Source organism: Capricornis sumatraensis, chromosome 6, assembly GCF_032405125.1.
Source record: "Capricornis sumatraensis isolate serow.1 chromosome 6, serow.2, whole genome shotgun sequence".
Classification (NCBI taxonomy): domain Eukaryota; kingdom Metazoa; phylum Chordata; class Mammalia; order Artiodactyla; family Bovidae; genus Capricornis; species Capricornis sumatraensis.
Window position 1 is genome coordinate 33,653,949 of NC_091074.1, and position 20,467 is coordinate 33,674,415.

Genomic DNA, 20,467 nt, shown 5'->3' on the forward strand with positions numbered 1-20,467 from the left:
TTCTGGGCTGGATCTTTAGCATGGCTGGTGTTTCCCCTTCCCGGTCTTGACCATCCCTGGCCAGGAGAGACGCCTTGGTTGTCCAGAGTCAATACTAATGCTTTACAAACTCTCAGGCGCCTGCCCTTCTGCCCCTCTCTCTCATCTGCTGTTGGCTCTGGCTCCCTGCCCTCCCAAGGGCTACGCGGGCCTCTTCCTGGGTCTCTCTGGGACCCAGGTTGGGAGGGAGCTGGCTGGCCAGGGGGCTCTGCTGTCTGGCCCGTTCTGCTCTGCAGCCTCCTCAGACCTCTGTCCTTGTCCTGTCCCCTCATTCTGTCCTCCAGCCAACTGAGAGCAGACATGCTGGGGGCCTCACATCTGGGGAGGGGGCAAGGAAGGAGGTCGAAGAGGGTGTGTGTGTAGGGGTGGGGAGGGGCAAATAAATAAATAAAACGAAGAAAGCTTAAGTTCTGTCCAAGCTGGTTGCGTGAGTCCTCTGTGCGGCCAGGGTAGTGTTCTCGCCTCACCCTGTCTTCATGCTTTGGCACAGGTTCCACAGCAGCGAGATTTGAACTGGTTGAGTTGGCAGAGTTTCAGCTGTTTCACCTTCTCGCAGTACCTGGTGGTGTCTCTGCATTCCGCTGGGAAAGGGGACAGAAAGGAGATGTGAAACAGACTCAGCCGTGGCCACCAGGTGCCTTCTGGGGTCAGACCCTTGTGCTGGAAGGGCCACCACTGTCCGGCACCTCTGAACTGGCCTTGCTCTGGCGGAGCTTGGCCATCTGCTCCCCAGGCTGCAGATGGGCGCTGAATGCTGGGGCTCTGGGCCTTTCTGATGGCCCCCTTCCTTCCTGAGGGTGGTCGGGACTGCCTTACCTCCTAGGCAAGGTGCCCTTTTCCCATGGCATTTGAGTATCTGAAGCTCTTCCTCCTTGAGATGGTTCCCAGAAGGACTAAGTTCTGCTCCACTTTGGGGTGGGCGGGGCATGCAAGTGAGGCCTGCGTGTGGTGGCAGGCCTGAAGCGTGACTCCTCCCTTGCCTGTGAAGCTTTGGCTGCTGTAATCCCCCGCCAGCCTCTCTACTCTTTCCCTGCACTGTGGCGTCCTAGTTCAGTACCAGCACAGGCTACATGGTTCTTCAATACTGATGTGGGCTGGGGCTGTGCACATCAGCGGTTAACACAGTAAGTCTGAACTATTTTCATGGAAAACAGTGGTCCTGAGTGTGGGAGCTGGCAAAGATGGGTCAGGCAATAACCTGCTTGTGTAGAAGAAGCAATGGGACTGTCTGTCTAGAGGATCTCCCTTCAGCATGGGGAATCTGAGACTCAGTGAGGCCCTAAGGAGAAACTGCACAGCAAGCCTTAAACTTTTCCTATTCTTTGCCTCATGCTTTGTCTCTGTCCTTGGGAGGAAGCATCTCCGATGTATTTTGGGTCCAAAGGAAGAAAAAAATAGGTCCCCACCCAACTGGGATACACATGTGGTGCTGGGCTGAGGAGGAGGCTCTAGATTTGAGGGAGGGAATGAGTATCAGACTCATGAGTATCAGGAGGGAGGGCGAAGTCGGCAGGTCCTCGTTCTGTGGGCAGCGGACCGCGAGGGCTGCAGTGTCGGCTGAACGGGAGCAGCTGTTTGCTGCTCAGGTATAAACAGTGCTTTCTCCCCAAGAGCCACTGTTTAGCTGTCCTCTCTGAGTGTCTGTGTGTGTGTGTGTTAGTCACTCAGTCGTGTCCAACTCTTTGTGACCCCATGGACTGTAGCCTGCCAGGCCCCAGGCTCCTCTTTCCATGGAACTTTCCAGGCAACAAGACTGGAGTGGGTTGCCATTCGCTTCTTCAGGATCTTTCTGACCCAGGGATGGAACCGGGTCTCCGGCATTGCAGGCAGACTCTTTACTATCTAAGCCACCAGGGGAGTACCGCAGCCAAACTACTGTAGGTGAGCCGGAGGATGATTTCATCCAGCACTTAGCCAAATGCACCTGGCTCTCTCAGGGGCCACTATGGAGCCCTTGGGCCACACCCAGCCATCCTCTGTGGCCTAGACACATGTATACACATCCTCGCACACACCTTTGTTTGCCTGCATGCACCCTTCTGAAAATACCTAACTCCGGCCCTGGCTTAGGATCCCTGGGAAGGTGGGACTACGGCCCTGTGTTCAGGCTCAGTCCCTGGGACTGCCCGCTGCACCCGAGGCCTGGTGGGGAGATTGCAGGTGGCTCTGTGGGGTTGGAACATACTGTTTTCGCAGGGGGTGATGTTGCAGCGCTGCCAGTTGGCTGGCCGAGGTCCCCAGGAGCACAGGTGGTCGGGCACTGCCTTGTTGGTGCGGGCGTGCACGCACTCCACGCGCCGGGACTGGAAACCGTAGTTGCCGCAGGTCGCCGTGCAGAGAGTCCACAGGCTGACCCTCCAGTATACGTTGCAGGCTTCTGACCAGCAGTTCTGGGTGCTCACAGGCCTGTGCCAGGGGAGTGGGAGTGGCAGGGTTAGGGTCTGCGCCTCTGGGGGCCGGATCAGGGGAGGCAGATGTGAACACATTGCTGTAAACCTGAGACTGTCAGGCGTCCATCAAGAACTCCCAGTGCTGCCAGCCCTGGGTTCTGATCTCTTTCTGAATGGCTGCAGGGTCTCAGAAGACCCCTTCCTCTAACTGGGCTGCTGTCTGCTCATCTCTACAGTGTCTCTGTCCCTGCATGATCTGAGAATGAGCTTCACCAGGCTGGCGGCTGGCAGAGCTGTACTCAGGGCCTGGGACCTTAGGGGCGGGCGTGATGAGCCCTCACCCCCAGGGAAGGAAGGAGGAGAGGGGCTGGGGGCTGGGTAGGAATGGTAGGCGGAGACCCGGAGACAAGGGGCTCAGTGTAACTTCTAAAGGGAAGTGGACAAGAGGGAGAGGCTGGTGGAGCCCTTGGGCTCTGGTGCCCCCTTTGTGGACCTGACCTCCTGTCCACCCTGGGGCCAGAGCCAGTCTCTTGTGCCAGCTATTCTCCTCAGAAGAACAGCATCCTCTGTGCTCCCATCTCTGAACAAGGAAAGCCGAGCCTGATCCATTCAGTAAGCATGAGGCCACCCCGAGCTGTCTACCTTTAGGAGTTCAGTGGTCTGGAGAGGGTGGAGATGAAAGGGGGGAGCGTCTGACCGCTGTGGGAGGTTGGAGGAGACAGGTTCACTCACCGTCGTCTTTCCGCGCTGTTGGCACAGGGCTGGGGAAGGGGTGGTCTGTGGCTTTCTCTTACCTCGGAAGGGCGCTGCACTGCTCTGATGGTAAGGTGATGCCATCCAGCGTCTGGCAGAAGACTTGTCTGTGCTGCACAGAAAGGCGAGGCCCGATGCAAGGCCCATTGCACTGGGAAGCAGAAAAAGGTGACATACATGTTAGCCAGCCATGGGACAGGCCGCCATGCCCAGGCTGCGTGGGGCAAAAGATCCCTGTGCAGGGGCTTGTTCGAGGTGGTCAGATCACTGACTTCGCCTCTCTCTGGGCCAATTTAAAGGTTATCCATCACGTTTCCTTTTCCTAGTGCCACAATGGGATGGTTAGCTCTGCTGAATCCTGTAAGCATTCTCACATTGTTGTTGCTGTTTAGCTGCTAAGTCAGGTCTGCCTCTTTTGTGACCCCATGGACTGTAGCCCACCAAGATCCTCGGTCCATTGGATTTCCCAAGCCAGAATTCTGGAGTGAGTTGCCATTTCCTCCTCCAGGGAATCTTCCCAACCTAGGGATTGAACCTTTGTCTCTTGCATTGGCAGATGGATTCTTTACCACTGAGCAAATGGGTAATGGTAGTGTGGAGGTGGTCAGAGATGTCAGCTGCCTCCCAGATGAACCGTATGCCAGCTGACTTGGCACAATGTACTAGGGATGTGGTGGTAAACTTGAGAGCTGAAGACCTCTAAACAAGACCCCCTTCCCTCCTTCAGTCCAGAGGGTAATCTGGTTTATTCTTGCTGAATTCATTAAAGTAATGATCATTTCTTTCCTTTCTCTGGTTTCATTTCCTCCAGGATAAACCAAAGGTGGCTGAACAAAAGTAGACTTAAGTGTGTATAGTTAGTCCACACTCATGGAGATGGTTAAGCTTTTCCCAGAGCCAGCCTATCATGGTAAATATTCCCACCAACAGTGACGTCTGTACAATGAGAAAGCAGCAGGCAGGCCCTTAGCCAACATCTGCTATTTGAGTAGGGTAAGGGGACAGATACCCCTTGGAGGTCATTTTAGAATGAAGGCTCTTAACTTGAAAGTATCTGGACTCCTAGGGATTCACAGGGGAGCTGTTAACCCTTAAAATTACAAGCGGAAATCTTGTTTTATTTTAAATTTTATTTTTTCTTTTTAGTCTTTGACCTCCTCACCTATTATTTCCACACTCCACCCCCTGCCTCTGGCAACCACCAATCTGTTCTCTGTATCTGTGAGCTTGCTTTAAAAAAAAACAAAACTATATTCCACATATAAGAGAGATTATATGGTATTTATCTTTCTGTGTGTGTGTGCGTGCGCCATCATGTAATTTTTGTCACTCCATGGACTGTAGCCCACCAGGCTCCTCTGTCCATGGGATCTTCCAGGCAAGAATACTGGAGTGGGTTGCCATTTCCTACTCCAATCTTTCTCTGTATGATTTATTTAGCTTAGCATGCCCTGAGGTCCAGCCATATTGTTGCAAATGGCAAGATTTTAGTCTTTTTTATAGCTGAATAAAATTCCATTGTGTGTGTGTGTATAAAGAAGATGTGTGTGTACACACATACACACACACACATATATATACACACTATGTTGTCTTTATCCATTCAGCCAACAATGGATGCATAGAGGTTGTTTCTATATGTTGGCTGTTGTAAATTATGCTGCAGTAAAAAATAAGGTGGAGATACATTTTCAACTTAGCATTTTCATTTTCTTTAGGTAAATACCCAGGAGTGGAACTGCTGAATCACATGGTAGTTTTAACTTTTTGAGGAATCTTCATATTGTTTTTCATAGTGGCTGCCCCAATTTACATTCTCACCAACAGTGTAGGAGGCCTCCCTTTTTTCCACATCCTCACCAACACTTGTTACTTCTTGGCTTTTTAATAATAACCATTTTGACAGGTATGCAGCTGTATCTCAATGTGTTTCTGATTAGTATTTCTCTGACAATTAATGTTGAGCACCTTTTAATGTACCTTTTGGCTATGTATATGTCTTTGAAAAAATGTATATTCAAATCTTCTGCTTATTTAAAACTGAAAAAAAATTTTTTTTTGCTATTGAATTATATCAGTTCTTTATATATTTTGGATATTAAACCCTATTGGATATATGATGTGCAACTATTTTCTCCCTTAGTAGGTTATCTTCTCATTTCATTGATATTTCCTTTCCTGTGCAGAAACTTTAAGTATGACATAGTTTCACTTTCACTTTTGTTACTTTTGATTTTGGTGTCAGATTTTAAAAACATCAACACCAACACTGATGTCAAGAAGAGTACCACCTACGTTTTCTTCTAGGAACTTTACGGTTTCAGGCCTTACATTCAAGTCTTTGCTCCATTTTTAGTTAATTTTTGTGTATGGTATAAGGTAGTGGTCCAATTTTCCAAACTACATTTATTGAGGAGGTTGTCCTTTCCCCATTGTATGTTCCTGGCTCCACTGTTGTAAATTAATTGACCATATATTTGGGAACTATTTCTGATTGCTTTGCCTTCATCTTACTTAGAACTCCGTGGGTTTCCTGAGCCTGGATGTCTGTTTCTTTCCCCAGGTTTAGAAATTTTTCGGTATTATATCTTAAAACAGGATTTCTGCTCCTTTTTTTTCTGGGACCTATATAATGCAAGCCCTTTAATCTAGCTTAACTTTCTTTCCGGCTCTGATTGGATGAGCTCTACTGCCCTGACTTCACATTTACTGACCCTTTCTTTGCTTCATCTAGTCTGTTGCTGAACAGCTCTAATATAATTTTCAGTTAATGTGTTCTTCAGCTCTGTGACTTCTATTCGGTACCGTCTTGTATTTTCTATCATTTTGTTGAAATTCTCATTTGGTTCACACATCTTTTTATTCACCCATGCTGAACTTCTAAAAGCTCTCAGGTGATGCCAATATTATTGGTCCATGAACCTCATGTTAAACAGTAACAAGGTTTATGGCATTACAAAGAACAGGGAAGTGCTTGATCTGAAAATCTTTTTAGTAATTTTGCGTTGGTGATATTGTTTGGATTGGCGTCAAACCATAGATTCCCACCAAACCTCCATATTCCTCTCCTGTAAGAATGAAAATGGTAAGTTTCTGACAAGAAAATTCTTTTGAAATGGTGTCATGCAAAGATCTATTCCTTCATTTTCCTATCTCTTTGAAGTCTGTGAAAACCATGCTGGTTTTAGTCGAAGTAGAACTAAGACCACCTTCTCAGTTCTAACAACCTGGCTTCATGTATAATTCAACTTTACTCTTTTTATCCAACACATTTATGAGGCACCTGTCGTGGGTAGGGAATGTGTTCCATAAAAGCATGTGTGAAGGAATGATGGCAAAAACAGCCCTGGAATGTTTACAGGAGAATTATATGAGAAGTGGAATTATAAACGTGGCTGTAAAACACGTGCCACACCATGAGAAATACTGTCTGCTGTCTGAGGAGTTTGGAGCTTCTTATGAATGCTGCTTTGTTGGGGTGGGGGAAGGGAGGCACCTAAAATGGTTTTTAAGTGGGAGTGTCATGATCAGAGTTACTCTTTAAAAAGATTATTCTGTCAGCAGTACAGTAATTGAGTTGAAGTCTGGAGAAAGAAATCTAGGTAACAAATTGTGCTGAGCAAAATGAAGGCAATGGAAATGGAGAGGTGATTCTATGGAAGTATGAGTCACATGGCTTCAGGAGTAGCACTCCTTGACTTTCAGGAGTAACAGGGAGCCAGCTGAGTCTCAGGTTTAAGGACTGAAAAACTAGGTAAGAGTTTGTTTTGAAGATGTTTTGTATGAAATGTTTGTGACATATACAAATATGTATGTTCATTAAGCAGGTGGGTATATAGATCTGTGACTTAAAACTTGAGCTGTACTGAACGCTATCCATTTGAAAGTCATCAGTACACAGGTGGTGCCTAGGAGTCACAAGTAGTATAACCCAAGGGGAGAGAAAGCATGAGATGGAGAAAAGGCTTAGGGCAGAACCTCAAGGGACACTAATTAAACTGTGGGAAGAGGAGAAAAAGAGAACATAGAAAATGTATTCACAGAGACCAATACGGAGAAGGCAATGGCACCCCACTCCAGTGTTCTTGCCTGGAGAAGCCCAGGGACAGGGGAGCCTGGTGGGCTGCCGTCTATGGGGTCACACAGAGTCGGACATGACTGAAGTGACTTAGCAGAGACCAATAAAGGAGTTTCCAGAAAGGAAAGGGGGTCAGTGGTATCAAAATCAAAATGCATCAAAAAGAACAAAGAAGTGGCCAGGACCCAGTGGAACTTATAGGCTGCACTGGTGATCCTGGAAAGGGCTCTTTGAATGTGGCAGTTGGCACTGAAGTCAAACCAGCAATGAACTGAGATACAAACAAGAGAGGAGGAAATAGGGCTCTTAGACAGACACACTCCTTCAAGAATTCCTGATTGTGAGGATGTCAGCAAAATGGCAGGGTGGGTAGCTCTAAGTCCTCATTTGTACACAAACATCAAAAAGCTGCCAGAAACTGGCTAAACTAATCTTACAGGAATTCTAAAAAAGTTAAAGGCCTATCGCAACTTAGAAATACCCAATAAAGAAAAATCCATCTTCAAAACACTAGGAAAAATTGTGGAGTTTTGAGAGGACACCCAGTGAAATCAGTGAAGGTGTGCATAGGCACAGAGAAAGTGGATTCCAAGACTGGGAGGGATGTCTGTTTTTTCCAGTGCCCAAACCCCGGCAAGGAAGTTTTGGTCTAGACGTAGTGGCAGCAGCCCATTTTTCTTCCACCATCTCTAGGGAGCAGAGAAGATCCTAGTTGCAGTGTGCAATGTTCTAACCTATCAGAGAGCTACCTGAAGGACTGGTCTGTCTCTTCTAATTCAGGTGTCAAGTGCCATCCTCTACATGTGAAAGCTGCAAGGGGACTATGGACTCTTGGGGCAAGAGATCACAGATGGAGACATGCAGTAGGCTACCTAAGACCCTGAGGACAACCTGAGGTGAGACCGTCTTGGAAATTAAGACGTTCAAGAGCAGCTGTATATAAAGAGGCATTCTGAAAGTCAGAAGCAGCCCCAGGTAAGACATATGCTCAGAAAAGACCTCAGAAGACCTTATGCTTTCATCTCAGGCTGATCCCTAGGTTCAGAGAACACCCAGCTAGCTAATCAGTGAAGGTATGCACAGGCACAGAGAAAGTGTATTCAAAGACTGGGAGGGATGTCTGTTTTTCTCAATGCCCAGTTTCCCGTAATAAGTCATAAGCACATCAAAGAAATAGGAAATCATGGCCCATTCAAGGAGGAAAGTAAAGTGGCAGAGCCAGCCCTAAAGAAACACAGCATCATATGTATTAAAGACTTTCACACAACTGTCATAAACATGTTCAGAGATCTAAAGCAAAAAATGAATAAAGAAAGGAAATCAGAAAAATGTTATGTGAACAAAATGAGGATATTGACAAAGTCAGAAATTATAAAAATAGATTTGGAGCTAAAAAACTTATCTGAATTGAAAATTTCATGAGAAGAGTTCTACAGCAGGTTTGAAGAGACTGAAAAAACAATTAGCAAGCCTGAAAACAGTTCAGTTAATGTTACTGAGTCTTAGGAGCTCAAAGAAAGAAAGTGACGAAAATGGGACCAACATATACAGATTTTACCTATCTAACTCTATGAGTCCTAGAAGGAGGAGAGAGAGAAAGAGGCAGAGAAGTCATTTGAAGAAATAATTGCTGAAAAATCCCCAAATTTGAGGAAAACTACAAACCTGAGACATTATAATCAAATTGTCTTACAAAGAATTTTGAAATCGACAAGATAGACTCATCAGGTATAAGAGATCCTCTCAACAAGCTTAGCAGATGATTTCTCAGCAGAAGCCCTGCAGGCTGAAGGTAATAGAGTTATATCTTTAAAGTGCTGAAAAAAAAAAAACCCAAAAACTATGTACTTAGAATTCTATACCCAGTGCAACTGTCATTCAAAAACGAGGATAAACATAAGATTTTCCCAAATAAGATCAGAGGAAGTTCATTAACCACTATGCTTGACAGTAAGATACATGAGAGACCCTTAGGTTAAAATGAAAAGATGTGAGATAGTAGCTCTAAACCATATGACATGGCCAGCAAATATAAATACATGCTGAAATATAAAAATTGGTATTATACTTTTGTTATGTAACTACACTTTTTATTTTCTATAGGATTTAAATGACAAAATGCATTAAAATGATTATAACTCTGTTAGTTGATGTACAGTGTATAAAGATGTAACTTTTATATTATTAACATAAAGGGGAAAGGTTCTATAGGAATAGTTTGTGTGTGCTTGATGTTGCTATAAATAAAAATTAGATTGTTATAACTTTAGAATGTTATATGTAAGTCCAAGAGCAACCGCAAATTAAATATTTGTAGACTGTATTCCAACAACAACAAAAAGGAATAAAAAACATCACCTAAACACAAAGGCAGTAATGAAAGTAATGAGCAGGAGAAGCTATAAGACACCTAAACCAAATAACAGTGGCAAAAGTGAGTCCTTCCTTATCAATAATTATTTTAAATGGAGGAAAAAAAGTCTCCAACCAAAAGGCACAGATTGGCAATCTATCTACAAGTGACTCACTTTTTAATATAATTTTAAAAATTACAGTGTTGTGCTTCTGGTATATAGCAAAATGATTCATATATGTGTTGTATATATATCTTTCATATTTTCATCATAGGTTGTTACAAGATATTGAATATAGCTCCCTGCTATAGGTCCTTCTTGTTTATCTATTTTAAAAATTAATTAAAATTTTTATTTATTTTGGATATGGGCTTTCCTGGTGGCTCAGATGGTAAAGAATCTGCCTGCAATGTAGGAGACCCAGGTTCAATCCCTGGAGAAGGGAATGACTACCCACTCTAGTATTCTTGCCTGGAGAATTCCATGGACAGAGAAACCTGGTGGGCTATACAGTCCATGATTGCAAAGAGTCAGACATGACTGAGTGACTAACACTTTCATTTTCATTCATTTTCAGGAGGAGAAGAGAGAGGAAAGGGTTACAGATATATTTGGTGAAATTATGGCTGAAAAATTCCTGAAATTGAAGAAATTCCCACACAAATGAACCCAAAGAGATCCACATCAAGACACATCATCTGAAGCAACAAAACAACAGAGATGGACTTGGAGGGTATTATGCTAAGTGAAATAAGTCAGAGAAAGATGAATGCTGTATGATATCACTCATATGTGGAATCTGAAAAATATAAGAAACTAGTGAATATAACAAAAAAGAAACAGACTCACAGATTTACAGAGCAAACTACTGATTACCAGTCAGATGAGCGAAGGGGAAGGGACAAAATGGTAGGGAATTTAGAGATAGTAACTATTACGCAAAATAAGCTATGAGGCTAGATCGTATAATGCAGAGAATATAGCCAGTGTTTTGTGATAAATATCAATGGCGTATAGCCTTTGGAAGTTGTGAATCACTATTATACATCTGTAACTTTATATAATATTGTACAGCAACTATATATTTCACATTATTATGATTGATTAACAATGTTGTATTAGTTTCAGGTGTACAGCAAAGTGATTCAGCAATGCATATACATTTATCTATCCTTTTTCAAATTCTTTTCCCGTTTAGGTTATTACAGAGCACTGAACAGAGTTCCCTGTGCTATACAGTGGGTCCTGTTGGTTATCTATTTATTACTTTTTACAACTGGAGTATAATTGGCTTCCCTAGTGGCTCAGACGGTAAAGCGTCTGTCTGCAATGCAGGAGACCCGGGTTCGATCCCTGGGTTGGGAAGATCCCCTGGAGAAGTAAATGGCAGCCCACTCCAGTATTCTTGCCTGGAAAATCCCATAGACCGTGGAGCCTGGTAGGTTACCGTCCATGGGGTTGCAAAGAGTCAGACACGACTGAGTGACTTCACTTTCACTTTCTTTCATAATTGCTTTACAATGTCATGTTAGTTTCTGCTATACAACAGTGTGAATCAGATATATATATACACATACACATACATCCCCTCCCTCCCACCCACCCTTCTAGGTCATCAGAGCCCTGAGCTGAGCTCCCTGGTGATACAGTAGCTTCTCACTAGCTATCTGTTTTACACATGGTAGTGTTTCTATGTCAATCCTACTCTCCCAGTTCATCTTACCATTGCTTTCCCTCTCTGTGTCCACAATATGTCCGTTTCTCTATTCCTGTCCTGCAAATAGGTTCATCAGTACCATTTGTCTACATTCCATATATGCGTTAATATATGATATTTGTTTTTCTCTTTCTGACTTACTCTAGGTCCATCCACATCACTACAAATGACCCAGTTTTGTTCTAGAGTAACGTTCTGGACTCCGAATATTGACGGCTGAGCAACAGCCCATTGTGTATGTGTACCACACCTTCTCTGTCCGTTCCTCTGTAGACGGCCATTTGGGTTGCTTCCCTGCCCTGGCTACTGTAAATAGTGCTGCAGTGGACACTGGGGTGCATGCATCTTCAAACTATGGTTTTCTCGGAGTGTATGCCCCGGAGTGTGATTGCTGGGTCGTATGGTTTTATTTTTAGTTTTTCAAGGAACCTTCATGCTGTTCTCCATAGAGGTTGTATCAATTTACATTCCCAGCAAGAGGGCTCCCTTTTTGTCACAGCTTCTCCAGCACTTATTGTTCATACTTTTTGATGATGGCCATTCTGCCCGGTGTGAGGTGAGGTCTCGTTGTTTAGATTCGCATTTCTCTATCAGCCAGCGATGCTGACCATCTCTCCTTGCATTAGTTGGCCATCTGGATGTCTTCTTTGGAGAAATGTCTATTCAGGTCTTCTGTCCATTTTTTGATCGGGTTGTTTGTTTTTGTGATTCTGAGCTGCATGAGCTGCTTGTATATTTTGGACATTAATCCTTTATCAATTGCTTCATTTGCAAATATTTTCTCCCATTGTGAGGGTTGTTTTTTGTCTTGTTTAATTAGGTCTCATTTGTTTGTTTTTATTTTCATTACTCTAGAAGGTGGTCAAAAAGAATCTTGCTATTATTTATGTCAGAAAGTATTCTAGCTATGTTTTCCTCTAAGAGTTTTATAGTTTCTGGCCTACATTTAGGTCTTTAGGCCATTTTGAGTTACTTTTGTATGGTGTTAGGAAGTGTTCTAATTTTATTTTTTCACATATAGCTGTCTGGTTTTCCCAGCACCACTTATTGAAGAAGCTGTCTTGTCTCCATTGTATATTCTTGCCTCCTTTGTCAAAGGTAAGGTGCCCTTGGGTGCTTGGGTTTATCTTTGGGCTTTCTATCGTGTTCCACTGATCTACTTTTCTGTTTTTGTGCCAGTACCATACTATCTTAATTACCGTAGCTTTGTAGTGCAGTGTGAAGTCAGGGAGCTTGATTCCTCCAGCTCTGTTTTTATTTTTCAAGACTGCTTTGACTATTTGAGGTCTTTTCTGTTTCCATATAAACTGTAAAAATTTTTTTGTTCTAGTTCTGTGAAAAATGCCATTGGTAATTTGATAGGGGTTACATTGAATCTGTAGATTGCTTCTGGTAGTATAGTCATTTTCATAATATTGATTTTTCCATCTAAGAACATGCTATATCTCTCTGTGTCATTTTTCTTACAGTTTTCATCTTTCTTATAGTTTCCTGCATACAAGTCTTTTGTCTCTTTAGGTAGGTTTATTCCTAAGTATTTTATTCTTTGAGTTGCAATGGTGAATAGGATTGTTTCCTTAATTTCTCTGATTTTTTTTTGTTGTTAGTGTATAGGAATTTTGTATTCTGCAGCTTTACTAAATTCATTAATTAGCTCTAGTACTTTTCTGGTGACATCTTTAGGATTTTCTATGTATAGTATGTTACCTGCAAACAGTGACAGTTTCAAAAAACTGAAAACATTTCCCTTAAGATCACAAAGAAGGCAAGGATGTCTTCTCTTGCCACTTCTATTCAACATGGTTTTTGAAGTCTAGCCATGGCACTCAGAGAAGAAAAAGAAATGAATTCAAATAGGAAAAGAAGTAAGATTGTCACTGTTTGCAGATCTACAAGGCAATCTGCTAAGATTCAATGCAGTCCCTATCAAATTACATTGCAATGGCATTTTTCACAAAACTAGAACAAAAAAATCTTAAAATTTGCATGAAGACACAAAAGACCCTGAATAGCTGAAGTAGTCTTTAGAAAGAAAAAAAGAGCTGGAGGAATCAGGCTTCCTGTTTTCAGATTATACTATTAATACAAAGGTACAGAGTACAAAAGAATATGGTACTGGTACAAAAACAAATATAGATCAATGGAATATAAAGCCCAGAAATAAACCCATGCACCTATGGTTGATTAATCAATGACAAAGGAGGCAAGATTATACAATGGAGAAGCGACAGCCTCTTCTATAAATGGTACTGGACAGTTACATGTAAAAAAAAAAAAAGCTTGGATACTATAAAACTCTTAGGCAGAATCATCTATGTTTTCCTCTAACATAAATTGCAGCAATATCTTTTTGGATCTACCTTCAGTGAAAATAAAAACGTGCTGTGCTGTGCTTAGTTGCTTAGTCATGTCCGACTTCTTTGTGACCCCATGGACTGTAGCCCACTCTGTCCATTGGGATTCTCCAGGCAAGAATACTGGAGTGGGTAGCCATTCTCTTCTTCAGGGCATCTTCCCAACCCAGGGATCAAACCCAGGTCTCCCACATTGTAGCAGATTCTTTACCATCAAAGCCACCAGGGAAGCCCAATAAATGGGAACTAATTAATGCTTTTGTGCAGCAAAGAAAACCATAGCCAAAATGAAAACACAACCCATAGAATGGGAGGAAATATTTGTAAACAATGCATCCAGCAAGGGATTCATCTCCAAAACACACAAAAATAAACAACTCAGTCAAAAAACTGACAGCTCTAATTAGACATTGCTCCACAGAAGAAATACAGCTGGCCAAAAAGCACATGAAAAGATGCTCAACACTACTAATTATTACAGAAGTGCAAATCTACAATGAGAGGTCACTTTAGCAGAATGATTATCATCATAAAATCTACAGAAAATAAATGCTGGAGAGGGTGTGGAGGAAAGAAAGCCTGCTATACTGTTGGTGGGAATGTAAATTGGTACAAGCACTACAGTATGGGGATTTCTTAAAAAACTAGAAGTAGAACCACCATATTACACTGTAATCTCATACCTGGCCATATATTTGTAGAAAACTACAGCTCAAAAAATACATATATCCCATTGTTCATTGCAGCAGTGCTTACAGTCGCCAAGACATAGAAGCATGATGAATGTCCACTGACAGAGGAATGGATTAAAAAGAAGGAAATAATATCGTTTGTGGCAACATGAATGGACCTAGAGATTATCATACTAAATGAAGTAAGTCAGAGAGAGAAATACAAATATTATGATATTGCTTGCTGTGGAATCTAAAAAAGATACAGAATGAACTTATTTTCAAAACAGCCTCATAGACTTCACAGACAAACTTATGTGTATCAAAGGGGAAAAGTGGAGGAGATAAATTAGGAGACTGATATTCTGTAATAACCTTTATGGGAAAAGAACTTGAAAAAGAGTGGACATGTGTGTGTTTGTGTGTATATATATATATAACTGAATCACTTTCTGTACACCTGAACTAACATAACATTGTAAATCAACTATTCTGCAATATAAAATAAAAAGGAAGATTTCAAAGAACCTAACCTTAGGCCTTAAGGAACTAAAATAAGAAGGGCAAACTAAATCCAAAGCTAGCAGAAGGAAGGAAATGATAAAGACTAGAATGGAGATAAGGAATAGAGAAAATCAGTGAAGTCAAATGTTTGCTCTAAAGATCTACAAAATAGACAACTTTTAGCTACATTGACTACAAAAAAGAGGACTCATTATTAAAATCTGAAATGGAAGTGGTAACAACATTACTACTGATTTTAGAGAAATAAAGATTAAAAGAGTACTATGAACTGTACACCAACAAATTGGGTAACCTAGGTGTAGTGGACAATTTTCTAGAAACATATAACCCACCAAGAGTGAATCATGAAGTAAAAGTATGGCTAGTAAAGAGACTGAATCAGTAATTAAAGACCTCCCAACAAAGAGAAGCCCTGTACCAGAAAGCTTCACTGGTAATTCTACCCGGTATTAAAATAATTCATACCAATTCTTGTCAGACTCTTCAAGAAAACTGAAGGGCAGGGAACACTAACACTGCCTAATTCATTCTATGAGGCCAGTATACCAAAACACTATAATAAAACTAAAGAACAATATCCCTTCTGACTATTGATGATGAAATCCTGAACAAAATACTAGCTAACCAAATTTAGCATAATAAAAGGATTATATGCCACGAAGTCATAGGATTTATTTTTGGAATGAAAGGATGATTCAACATATGAAAATCAGTCACTGTTCTATAATACCGTATTAGCATAATGAAGAGAAAAAGCACATGATGATCTCAACTGATGCAAAAAAAAAAAGCACATGACAAAATCTAACAGCTTTTCATAATAAAACATAAAAAACTAGGAGTAGAAAGAAACTACCTTAAGATAATAAAGACCTAACAACTAACATCATCCTCAATACTAAAGACTAAAAACTCTTCCCCTAAGATGAACAAGAATGCAATATTTAGCATTCTTGTACATATTATTGGAAGTTCAGAGCAATTAGGCAAGAAAAAAGAAAACCATGCAAGTTGGAAAGGTGAAGAAGCAAAATGACCTCTGTTCAGTTTACAAAGATACATAAAAACTCTTAAAATCCCAATAAATGAATTCAAAGTTGAAATACAAAAATCAACATTTAAAAACCAGGTGCATTTCTATACGTGATTGATGAACAATCTGAAAAGGAAATTAAGAGAACAATCCCATTTATAATAGCACTAAGAAGAATAAAATACCTAAGAATAAATCAAGAAGTGAAAGACTTATACATGGAAAACTAGAAAAAGAAATTAGTCACATAGCTGGAACAATCTGCAAAAGAAACCAACAAAGTTGGAGGTTTTGTACTTCATAATTTCAAAACTTACTATAAATTTGGAGTAGTCAAAACAGTGTAGTTCTAGCTTGCAGAAAGATATATAGACCAATGGAATGGAATAGAGAGCCTAGAAACAAATTCTTGCATATATGGTCAGATGAAGTATGCCAAGAGCTTTCAATGGGGAAAGGACAGTCTTTTTGACAAATGGTTCTGACAAAACTGAATATCCTCATAAAAAAGAATGAAGTTGGAGCCTTACTTTACACTATATAAAAATGAACTCAAAATGAATCACAGACTTTAAATGTAAGAGTTAAGTGTAAAACTGAAGAAAACAGAGGAGGAAGAGCTTCATGTTACTGGATTTGGCAATCATTTCTTGAATATGACACTGAAAGCATAGGAAACAACAAAAATTAGATAAACTGGATATCATCAAAACTTAAAGCTCTTCTTTATCAAAGGACACTATCAACAGAGTAAAAAGGCAGCCTACAGAGAAGGAGAAAAATCTGATAAAGGATTAATATTCAGAAAACATCAAGAAGTACAATTCAACAAAACACAAAGCCTTAAACAGACATTTCTCTAAAGAAGATCTATAAATGGCCAACACACACATGAAACTATATTCAACATCCCTAGAAATTAGGGAAATGCAAAGCAAAACCACAATGAGATACTACTTCACATCCACTAGGATGTCTATTATTAAAAACCCAGAAAATAACAAATCATTGAAAATGTGGAAAAATTGAAACTTTTGTGCACTGTTGGTGAGAATGTAAAATGATATAGCTGCTATAGAATACAGTATGGCAGTTCCTCAAAACTTAAACACAGAAGTACCATATGATTTAACAATTCCACTTCTGGGTATATACTCAAGAGAATGAAAGAAGACACCTGAATACATATTTATACATGCATATTCAAACTAGTGTTATTCATAATAGCCAAAAGATGGAACCAAACCCATACATCCAGTGACATGTATGCATAAACAAAATGTGCTGTATACTTAACACTGAACTATTATTCAGCCTTAAAAAGGAATGAAATTCTGATACATGCTGCAACATAGAGGAATCTTGAAAACATGAATAAAAATGACGCAAGGCAGACACCAAGGGACAGATACTGGATGATTTGACAAGTATAGTCAAATTCATAGAAGTAGAGGAGAATAGTGGCAACCAGGGACTGGGAGAAAGGGAAAATGGGGAATTATTGTTTAATGGGTACAGAGTTTAGCTTGGGATGATGAAATGGTTTTGAGGATGCACAGTGGTGAGAGCTGAACAACCACACAAATATACTTAATGTCACTGAATTGAAAATATTGTTATGTATATTTTATCACAATAACTAAAAAAAGGATTTTCAGTGTCAAGGGGATATTTTTATATTTTCTCTACCCTGTGTGTTTGTGAATAGTAGTGTTGCACTGGATCCTCAAAGCCTTACTCTTTATCTTCTGAGTTCACACTTTTTAGCATCACCTGCTCAAAAAGATGTGGTTGGTGAGACTTCGGTATTTTTGGCCATAGCAGGAGCAACAGTAACTGGCTGTGGACATAGTTACCCAACCTAAGAGGACTGCTCTTACCTAATATCCTTTTCCTTCACTGGTTCATATCCTTCAAAGCTCCCTAAACATCTGATGAAACCTGGAGCTTCTTGGTAAGAAATGTCAGTAACCACAAGATTTAGGGTTCCAGTTAAAAATGGTGATATAGGAAAATCCTGAACTCACCTCCTCCCACAGATGCATTCAGTCTACAGCTACATATGGAAAAATTACTTCTAAAAAAATCCTAAAGGGTGCCTGAGTGACAACCACACATCAGGCAAATGAGAAAACTACATCAAAGCAGGTAGGAAGAACTGAGACATAATCTTGCCATCAGTTCAGTTCAGTCACTCAGTTGTGTCCTCCTCTTTGCGAGCCCATGAATCGCAGCACGCCAGGCCTCCCTGTCCATCACCAACTCCCGGAGTTCACTCACACTCACGTCCATCGAGTCACTGATGTCATCCAGCCATCTCATCCTCTGTCGTCCCCTTCTTCTCCTGTCCCCAATCCCTCCCAGCATCAGTCTTTTCCAATGAGTCAGCTCTTCACATGAGGTGGCCAAAGTACTGGACTTAATACTTAGAGCCTCTCCCTAAGGAGCGAAGAGTTCAGACTCCACACTGAACACCTTAACTTTTGGAACCTGTATCTGAGAGATGAGCCCCCCAAACATCTAACTCAAAACACTAATGGGGCTCATGGCTTATGTCCCAGAACTCTGAGATAGCTGGTCATACTCAAAGAGAAGGAAGCTCACCTGCTTATATTAAAGCATTGGCCTGAAAGCAGACATCTCACTTAAAGCACAAATCTAGAAACCTGCTGGATCATTCTCCAGATCTGAGACTCACGGGTACCACTGTCACACAGTCCTTTTGCCATCCTCCAGAGTACCAGTGTCTCCTAGAAGGGAGTTTTCACATGCATTTGGTGCCTTAGTCTTTGTGGCTGCTGCCCAGAGGAGGCCTTTTGACTGCTTGGTCTGGAGGCTAGGGGAGTTTGAATTCTTGGTCTCAAGGGGGTGTAATAATCAGCAAGGAGTCCACAGCCCTCTCTGTGGTCCTGATTTTTTTCAGTTGCTACTAGGAGACATCACTACATAGCCAACTCTGGAAGCCAGTGAGGCCTTATGCTTCAGATTCTTAAACAGCTATCACCTCCTCCTAGGGCTCAGGAGGAGGTAAAAAACACAGAAGCTTGGTATTTCTGTGAAGGTGGCCTCTTAGCTAATCATCATGACTATAGCCTGACTGGTAGACTTCTAATTAAACTTGCATCTAAAGACTGACTGTTGTCAATGTATGGCGGAACCAATACAATATTGTAAAGTAATTAGCCTTCAATTAAATAAGTTTATATTTAAAAAAATAAAGACTGACTGTAATATTCTAGAGACTTTCCAGAGACTTCAGAGGGTAGGCACTAAACTTGCACCCTCCCTCTGCTGTGCTCCAGAGCACATGTTTTCTGGAGTGGAACTTTACATGCAGCTGGCTCCCTGATTTTTATGTCTAGTGTCCTAGTTTTTGCAGTGGCCACGCCAGGGATGCCCCTTGATTGCCTGACTTGGGTGGTCAGGGAGCTTGCATTCCTGTGTCCCATGGGACTGTGGCAATCAGATACCTAGTTCTTGGCAGGCTACCACCCCTAGGGCACTGTGCAGACAGCAAGCTGTGGCACATCCCTTTGGTTTTCTGTTTGTACTGGAACTCTGGCTTGAGGGGCAGGCTCCAGGTTTGGCACACATCTAGTGGACTACAAGACTTTTCTCAAGGAACGTAGGGTGTGGATGCTGTCTTTGGACAGTCCCTCTGCATTGCTCCAGTATCTCCCAGGAAAGAGCTTATACTCTCATCTAGAGCTTCAATAGGACCTCCCTGCTGGCTCAGACAGTATAGCGTCTGCCTACAATGAGGGAGACCCAGGTTCGATCCCTGGGGCAACTGCTGTTCAAGGAATACTACCCCATCACCTGGCCAGTGGAGCTTACACTTTCAGTCCCATAAGACTATATATATCTGTGTACGTTGGAAGTCAAGTTCTCTTGCAGCAGCTTTTAACACATGTATACCCATGGCTGATTCATGTCAATGTATGGCAAAAGCCACTACAATATTGTAATTAGCCTCCAATTAAAATAAATAAATTAATTAAAAAAAAGATAACAATATGAACCTAGATGCTGAGATCTCTCCTTAGGGACACTGACAGGTCTTGGCATATCCTCAACCACTGGGAGCTTTTAAAAATATAATAGGCTGCTTGGACAAGCACAAAGGTTTGGGTGATAACAGAACTGAGACAGGGTTGAAATACAAGGTTCACTTCTACATGAGCCACTCTTTAGACTGGGAGAGATGGCTGTTTCATCTAAAGCATGGAAACCAACAGAGAGTTATGCAAAATGAAGAAATGTGTTCCAGATTAAAGACAAACTCTTTGGGGTACAGTGGGGTGGGAGGAAAACCTCAATGAAATAGTGCTGTTATTTACCTGAAAAAGAGTTCACCCTAACCACAAAACTAGGGTGAAAAATGGGTAAATACAGTGAGAACTTCAACAAAGAGTTTGAAAATATAAAAAAAAGTACCATGAAAGTCACAGAGCTGAAGAAAACAATTGTTGAACTGAAAAATACACTAGTGGGTTTCAACAGCAGACTAGATGGAGCAGAAGAAAGTGTCAGTCAGCTCAAAGACAAGGCAG

The 20,467-nt window shown here is 41.6% G+C and overlaps 1 protein-coding gene across 1 annotated transcript in view; it reads right to left on the reverse strand.

Moving 5' to 3' along the window:
• Window positions 1-513: 513 nt before the first annotated feature.
• The window catches only part of ADAMTSL1 (ADAMTS like 1), a 444,282-nt gene continuing 424,328 nt past the window's right edge, over window positions 514-20,467 (reverse strand). The window contains exons 27-29 of the mRNA XM_068973576.1: window positions 3,224-3,333; window positions 2,225-2,445; window positions 514-620 (exon numbers count right to left, since the gene is read on the reverse strand). Coding sequence (XP_068829677.1) covers window positions 514-620; window positions 2,225-2,445; window positions 3,224-3,333 — 438 coding nt within the window. The remainder of the gene's footprint in view (window positions 621-2,224; window positions 2,446-3,223; window positions 3,334-20,467) is intronic.